The sequence below is a fragment of the Rhagoletis zephyria genome, unplaced genomic scaffold (genome assembly GCF_001687245.7).
Source record: "Rhagoletis zephyria isolate East Lansing unplaced genomic scaffold, Rhagoletis_zephyria_1.1 Rzeph_scaffold_02582, whole genome shotgun sequence".
Classification (NCBI taxonomy): domain Eukaryota; kingdom Metazoa; phylum Arthropoda; class Insecta; order Diptera; family Tephritidae; genus Rhagoletis; species Rhagoletis zephyria.
Genome location: NW_016159666.1, coordinates 36,089 through 44,182, shown reverse-complemented (window position 1 = coordinate 44,182; position 8,094 = coordinate 36,089). Strand labels below are relative to the sequence as shown.

The 8,094-nt window shown below is 36.5% G+C and overlaps 1 protein-coding gene across 1 annotated transcript; it reads right to left on the bottom strand.

Moving 5' to 3' along the window:
* Positions 1–2,693: 2,693 nt before the first annotated feature.
* On the bottom strand, positions 2,694–5,310 carry LOC108367204 (putative gustatory receptor 58a). Its single transcript, XM_017621796.1, has 3 exons — positions 5,052–5,310; positions 3,976–4,937; positions 2,694–2,885 (listed from the first exon to the last, which is right to left on the bottom strand). Exons 1-3 carry the CDS (start codon positions 5,224–5,226, stop codon positions 2,706–2,708), a joined length of 1,317 nt encoding a protein of 438 aa, XP_017477285.1. The 5' UTR covers positions 5,227–5,310; the 3' UTR covers positions 2,694–2,705.
* Between the last annotated feature and the right edge of the window lie 2,784 nt (positions 5,311–8,094).

Below are 8,094 nucleotides of genomic sequence, written 5' to 3'. Positions count from 1 at the left end.
GCTTCCTTGTTTTGTCTGCTTTTCCATGATAGTTAGTTTTTCTTAATAGTTCAGCTTTTTTTTAAATATTTTTTATTTTTTTTTTGTCATCTCCATACATCTTAAAACTCTTGTTTTTCATCTGCACTAAAAACATTTTTAAAACGTCATTACAAATATGCTTACATAAATCGGTTTGGGTTAGGGCTTGGGTTTTTATTTGGTTTTGCCATATTTCACAACACTTTTCCATATATCATTGCTCAGAAGTAACTACATAATTGCTACATGCATACATATGTATTTATGTAAAATGTTTTCATACTCTGTACTTTTAATTTGAGTACCATGTGTTTTAGAAACAGTACTTGGTTTTCGAAAAAAAGTTTGCTAAAAATTAGCATTGATGCTAAAAACAGACCCGAAGTAAACAAGTGGCTTCTCAGAAAAATGTATGTATGTCGGCTACTAAACATTAAATATATTTTTATGCATTAATTACTTTAAGCGTTTTCATTTTTCGGGTCTCTTTTTAATTTCAAGTTTTTGTTTTTAATTTTTTCAACTTTATTGTAGCTTTATTGATACTTAAAATTTCCAATAGTTTCTGGTTTTTGCTTCAATCTCGTTTTATTCATAGGTTTCTTATGCATTACTGAACTCTCTACTATCATTCCTAGTTTTACACTTTAGCGAAAATTTCTTCAGGCCCACTATTTCCCTAACAACTTATATTTGCTTTCCTTCTTTTTCGTTTGCTCTCCGAAGATGAGGGGGCGGGTTGGATTTGCTTCACGCACTAAATGTACAATACATATGCAAAAAATTGTGCAATTTACAAATATAATTTGACACTTCTTAAGGTATATGCGATTATCACTTTGTTGGTTTAATTAATTTTCGTTACTTCGTTATTTGCAAATTTAATTTAAAAAATATTAAACAAAATATTAGCCACTAAGACGAGATGCAACAGTTCACAAACGAAATTTTGAAATGTTATCAGTTTTTATTGCTTGCAGCATTGCAAAAAAAAATTGCAGTTGAAACAAAAATTTGCAATTAATTTTTGAGCTTAATTAGAAGCTATGTTAAACATATATACATACATATTGTAATTAAGATTTTCATTTAGACTTATATTCACATTTTTTAAAGCATTCTGAAGTCACAAAATTTTAGTTATAATATTATTTTCTTGCTTTCGTTGGCCGTTGCATACGTGTGCATGCGAGAGAAAAAATAAATAAAAAGTAAAATTATTTAAAACAAAATACTTATACCACGATTTTTTTTTTACAAATTTCAAGTTATAAATGCGATTTTCTTAAAATCAAAAAAATATATATATAAATTAAGGTAACTCGACTTTTTAGCTAATGTCTACAATCAACTGAACATAATCTCAATGCATTTTTAGAAGAAAAGTAATTTGAAGAACCCGTATTTACTGAGCCACCCCCTTTAATGTCCAGCTTTAATATCCGCAGCTCGATATTTTCATTAATAGAGCCTCAGTCGACACTTGCGAGTCTAGTGAGTCAATATTATTCGGCTAGAAATTTTGATAATGGTTTATATGCATTAATTCGAATCGTTCTTAAGGGAATGTATAACTATGGGCCACAAGAAAATTCCGTGCTTTTGTCTTGGCCATATATATCGTAATCCCCTCTCCCTTCTTCGTGAAACGGCCTCACACTTCAGGTGCAATGGTGTCTCTTTGGCGGAGTCGCGAAATCGACATATGTAAGTCGCTTGACCAGATCCCCAAATTATACAAGTGGCCTCTAAGCCTGCAATGATCCCACAAAATACCTGTAATAATTCTTAGCCCCTCCTTGGGGAGGTTTATAAGTAGCCTGTATCTCTTTAGATTGTACCGCCTAATACCCTCTTGGCTTGACAAAGTCCCGTGATGTTTCGCCAATGCAGTGCTCTCAGTTTACCGTTTTCCTTTCTAGGCGCCTTTATCGTACTGGGACTAACCGGTTCTATCGGGGTCGAGGCAGCAGCCAGTCTGGCTAGCTGATCAGCTTCTTTATTTCCTTCGACTCCCATGTGCCCTGTTACCCATATTACTTGGATATTATTGTGCTCATCAAGGGCATTAAGCTTCTCGATGTACTCCAGGACCAAAGAGTATTTGCCCTCGAAGGATGAGAGAGCCATAAGTGCCACCTGACTAGCACTTAGTATAAATATCCCTTCGATATTTCCTGCGCATAGACTGATGGAATAAACTTCCGCTTGGAAGACGCTTGGGAAGGTTTCCAAGTGCTCTGCCAGTTTCAGTGTAGGGCTATATACGCCTGCTCCAATACCCTCAGGGGTTTTAGAGTCGTCTGTGTACCACTTTAGAAATACTCCAGGTCGCCTTTGCTGTATATATCGACTTTGAAGCTACTTTCGAAGACCACTACTACACTGTGACTCCAAAACGGCTGATCCCTTAACTCTACCAAAATCAAAAATTCGAAACAGACGATCGCCAAGAAAAAGAAAGTTCATCAGAACTCGCAGCAGTCTTTCCAACTGGCCCAAAAATTTATTCGAGAGACTATACCTGCAGGCATTTACTACCTAGCTGGGATCATTACGCTCTTCGAGGCCACTGGATTTCGCTAAAGGCTAGGCGACACGTTAAATCTCTAAAATTACTTTACCTTGTAATCATTACTAAATTATAAGTATTTACTTTATTATTCGTTTATGATGTTCTTTATTTAAATTATGTATGTTTTTCCCGCCCTCAATTTATTTTGCATATCGAATTGAACAAGTACCGTTACTTTTACCAATACCATTAAAAAGAACTGCAACGATGCTTCTCTGTTAAATTCGAAGAGTCCACAAACCATGTAACGAAGTTTATGGGCGCGCAAATGTGCTGAAAATGTGTCCAGCTGGAAAATAGAAACGTAGAATATTAATTTGGGAAACTGTACTTATAAGAAGCAGTCCGGCGATTAAAAAAAGGTTAGGCAGATTTCAAAAATTTAAAAGGTCCTTAAATAAACAAATTTTCGATGACAAACATTAGCCAGATAAAAGCCACTTTACTCTGGTAGAATCCCTACGTCAAAGGGGCTATCACGGAATCCATCGTAAGCAGTCCGCTCTTTCGTAAAATCTACGAAAATGCGCTCACTGAATCCGAATTTCTACGAACGTGTGTTTTTAATGTAAACGCTGCACGACGTCGCGTCCCATCGAAAACTACAAGACATTGCCCACAATTTCGACTCGACTGGTATATTAAAACCGAAAAATTTGGCAGCACTGAATAGTTTTCGATAATTTTGGTTNTATAAGAAGCAGTCCGGCGATTAAAAAAAGGTTAGGCAGATTTCAAAAATGGAAAAGGTCCTTAAATAAACAAATTTTCGATGACAAATATTAGCCAGATAAAAGCCACTTTACTCTGGTAGAATCCCTACGTCAAAGGGGCTATCACGGAATCCATCGTAAGCAGTCCGCTCTTTCGTAAAATCTACGAAAATGCGATCACTGAATCCGAATTTCTACGAACGTGTGTTTTCAATGTAAACGCTACACGACGTCGAGTCGCATCGAAAACTACAAGACATTGCCTACAATTTCGACTCGACTAGTATATTAAAACCGAAAAATTTGGCAGCACTGAATAGTTTTTGATGATTTTGGTCGTCTACTTATTTTAGCACGACAGTAGGCAATGCCAATGTTGTCGAGTAGTGCAATTTAGTCTTGCGACTTACTGACAATGAGGCCAATGTACTTGCCTGGGATCGGTAAGCGGATATATTACCCTACGAATGAGATAGCGGTACCATCCATTCCCTATATAAAGTCATATTTGACGTCTTATCTAATCAGAAAACTTTCAACTCGCCTACACGGTTAAAGTAGAGACTACTGTAGATTTTACAAGGTAAAATATAAATTAGTCTAATATTTCTTAACATTGACCTTGTCATCAGAAATGTGGAGAGTAAATTAAGCAAAACTACTTACCGCTCTTCTCACGCAGTCGATTTCGTGTATCTCCACCAGTTCAGAAAATTCTTTCAACACCTGCCCCGTATCGTTGCATTCCCTAAGCGCTGCATCTAGCACGAACATCATCAATCCCGTATCACAGAAGAACACTATTGTGAAAAGCAGTTCTTTGGTTAGGGACCACAAGTTCTGCGTCATATTTTGGTTGACAAAGAGGCAAACATTATAAACCGTTCGCATATTCGCCGCAAATAGGCGTAACAACAAGGCAGTCAAAATCTGCTCGGCAATTGTGAAAATACGCTGCGCCAAACGGTAGCCATCGACGTGCAGCGAGGTCAATGAATTAATGCGACAGGCGATCATTTCCGCGTTATCTTCAATCAGCATTTTATGCAGGTATAGTTGCTCGTTTAATATCTGTAGCTGTTGGTTTATTTCAGAAAATTGTCGATATAGCTGGCAGAGCACATAAAAGAAATGACCTAAGGCAGATAGCATAAAAATATTCATCGCTACTGCAATAAATGTGATCGTGAGATAAACCGAATCGCTGCTTGATTGCCGGTGGACGAAATTATATGCATTCATAACGACAATGCCGTAGCCCAGAAGGTATTTGCAAATGATGAGATCGGCAATACGGCATTCTAGGGACGTCTTGCGTGTTTCACTTTTCTTCGCAGCTTCACAATCTCTGATGATGCTTTGTATTTTCCCGTGCTCGCTTACTGCGCCATTCCTTGTAGGATTTCCGTCAGGCATCACGTACTGATTTTTCTTTAATAAGGCTTTGTGTCGCGCTTCCAGCAAACAATAATCCGTGTATGCTTTCATAACACAACCTCGTTTGCACCAAATCTCTTTGACCAGTACTATAATGAAGAGAATTTTCGCCAAATATGTTAAACCATAGGTCCACTGCAATACCAAATGCGTAGTCATAAAACCAAGATTGAAGAAGTAAACGCAACCGACTGTGGTGGCGATTACACTAAAGAGATGTACAAAGGCACTATATGTCAGGTAAATGCGCGTAGAACGGAACTCCTTNGTAGTCATAAAACCAAGATTGAAGAAGTAAACGCAACCGACTGTGGTGGCTATTACACTAAAGAGATGTACAAAGGCACTATATGTCAGGTAAATGCGCGTAGAACGGAATTCTTGTTGTCGGCGGTCCAGCGGCGCTGGCAGCAGGCCAACCAGAAGTGAGTTGTAATAAGAAATGGTCCCTACGATGCGTAGTAAACGTTCGCGAAGCATTTTGTCTTTTCTACTGAGGTTTCCTATAGGTACTACGAGTGTATTTTATAGCAGTAAGCATTTTGAGCTCGCAATGCTGCACTTCCGGATAATTGAATTGCTAATGATATCTACATATGGGGCGTAGCTAAATGAGAGTAGTAATGGGGTTTGCCTTCCGTGAATGAATTAATAGTTGAACATATGAGTCGCATGTTGAATTTACTCAGACACCTGAGTCAAGGATTCTAGAAGTGACTCCAAAAACAAGCTAAGTTACACCCTGGTTTATTGAGGAGTTGAGAAATAAAAGGGATAGTTTTGCCGTCTCTAAAAAATGCTTTGGTAGAGGAAAAGAAAGACAAACCATCAAAAATTCATCAAAGTAGCATCACAGGACTCGGCCATGATCATATATGCGGTTATAGCGCCAAACCAGAAGAAGAAGACCCTCAANAGGAAAAGAAAGACAAACCATCAAAAATTCATCAAAGTAGCATCACAGGATCATATATGCGGTTATAGCGCCAAACCAGAAGAAGAAGACCCTCAGAGACGAGAGAGATTGCTACAGGCACGACAAAGGGGATAGCAGCCAGCCCCACAGACGTAACACCTTTTTCCCTACCGGTTCGGCAAAATACTTGACTAGGTGTACCTCTTTTCAAAGCACTCCCACTTAACCTTTCAAACTTTCTTTGCCATACAATCAGGTAAAAAGGACACTGGCGATAATATGCTACTATGTAATTTGTTTCGTTGCGAGTTAACAATTTTCATCGCCGCCCATGGCTTGCCTAAGCATTCAAGTAGAGATATGCAATAAATTTATTGACACAACACTTGCGATAGATGAATAATTTATGTAGTGTAAGCGCGACACATGTACTTGTCGAGTTATATGATAATCTTTATGGTAGGTGGGCACCACACTGTTAAGGACATTCTATTTCAGCGGCTAAGGCTCGCGCAATATTAATTTCAAACAAAATTTAATAAGAACAACTGTTGCATGCTATAAGATTATTATATCTATGTACTTGTAAGTGCATGCCAATGAAACTCGATACGCTGGAAAAGATAATCTGTGCTCGAATCGTCACAGACGATATCGAACTACTTGTCACGTAAAAAGACATTTTGCGGATTAAGACCCACGTGAACCCATGTTACTATTCGAGCCCTGGGTTAACTGTCCATAGATTTCAAGTTGATTTCTTGTGCCGAAGTATCAGTAAAGCAGCGTTTGCATTGTTCAATTTTTCGGCCTTTCAACAAATCGCTTTCAATGAAGTCAACTTTCGTTCAACTTTTGATTCAAATAATCGCCTGGGAAAGTTGAACAATGCAAACACTGCTTAAACCAAAACTAACAAAAAAGTTGCTTCTAAAGCGTTTAAAAGGGTTTTTACGTATGTACATATATATCCTAAAACATATCCTGGGAAATTATTTAATACATACGACGGTATGAATAGCTTAATTACCAAAGGGAATAAGTCAGCATTTTACCGATTTGGCAAATTTGATGCAGTTCAACAGAGCTCCTTTAAACGAACCTTAGTGCATCAAAATTGTCATATTGAAAAAATGGTGACTTATTCCCTTTGGTAATTAACCGATTCATATGAAAGCACGTGAAAATCGCCGCTGTGTGGCGTTTGACGAGAAAGTTTTTTGTATAAAAAAAATAATGTCCTTGTTTTTTTTTTATACTTATGAAAAGTCCTGCTTAATCTAAAAGCTCTATTATAGCAATATATTCTGATTGAACATTGCCCATTGAAGAAACTTTATAGGGATTTAAGATTGATTGCTTTTTTTAGACCAGTTGCTTTTTAGACCACAAAATAAATAATTTCCTTGCACTTGGAGGGACTTCCAACGCCATAAAGCTGTGATGTCTGTATCTGTTATACTCGAAAAGAAGTTCTCTTTGAGATTTTAACCATAATAAGAAATGTCCTATTGTATCCATAATGTGAAATTTGGGAGAAAGGTGTCCTATAAAAATTGGGTACAAGCATCTAGGAAGAAGAGAGAAAAATGTTCCTATAATTACCTAAGAGGATATAGGAATACAGAGAGGAGAGAAAAAGTGTCCTATAATTAACTAAAACGGAAATGGGCATTCAAGCGCTTATAGCGAAACGTATTGCTTCAGTGAAATCAAAACTGCGTTTCAAATACTCACGAATATCCTGTTTACTTTTTAACATACATACATATGTACATACTAGGGCTGTGCGATTAATTGATTACTCAAAATTTTAATTAATCATAAAGTAAATAACTCAATTATTCGATTAATTGGAATTTATGATTACTCAAAAGTTCAGTTACTCGAGTAATCAAGATGTTTGATTAACCAAAAACAAAAATATTTGAGTAAGCTGCATTATGATTAATCAAAATTTCGAGTAAAATGAGTAATCAACATTTCAACTCTTTACATATGTGTAAAGTAGTTAAAGTTCCTTGATACTTTGAAAACAACGTTTCTGTTTTCAAAAAGTTAAAACAAAAAATTTGTTTCGTATACAGAATGTAAAAAAGGAAATAAGCCTTTTCCAAAGCAAACTCTTTTAACGAGTAAAATTATTTTTTTTGAGTAATCATATTTCAAGTAACTCGATTAATCATCGTTTTGAGTAATCAAAATCTTGATTACTCGAGTAATTGATTAACCGAATAATTGATTAACCAACTTGCTCGAGTAATCGAATAATCGCACAGCCCTAGTACATACACATGTACGTATCGTTACTTTAATTCACAAAGGCCCTAACCAACAAATTTTTTAATTTACAGGAGAAGCAAAAACATAAAAATAATATAAAAAAGATAGGGCTTTTTAAAAAGTGGTATGTATTACCTCCGTTTTTTTTT

Bases quoted from the DNA above. Each gene is read 5' to 3' on its own strand.
- LOC108367204 (XM_017621796.1), bottom strand. From the start codon at position 5,226: ATGCTTCGCGAACGTTTACTACGCATCGTAGGGACCATTTCTTATTAC. The intron at 4,938-5,051 runs GTTGCGTTTACT...TCGCCACCACAG, and splicing joins TGTAATAGCCACCACAGTCG to TCGGTTGCGTTTACTTCTTC. The intron at 2,886-3,975 runs GTAAGTAGTTTT...TCTATTTTCCAG, and splicing joins TCGACTGCGTGAGAAGAGCG to CTGGACACATTTTCAGCACA.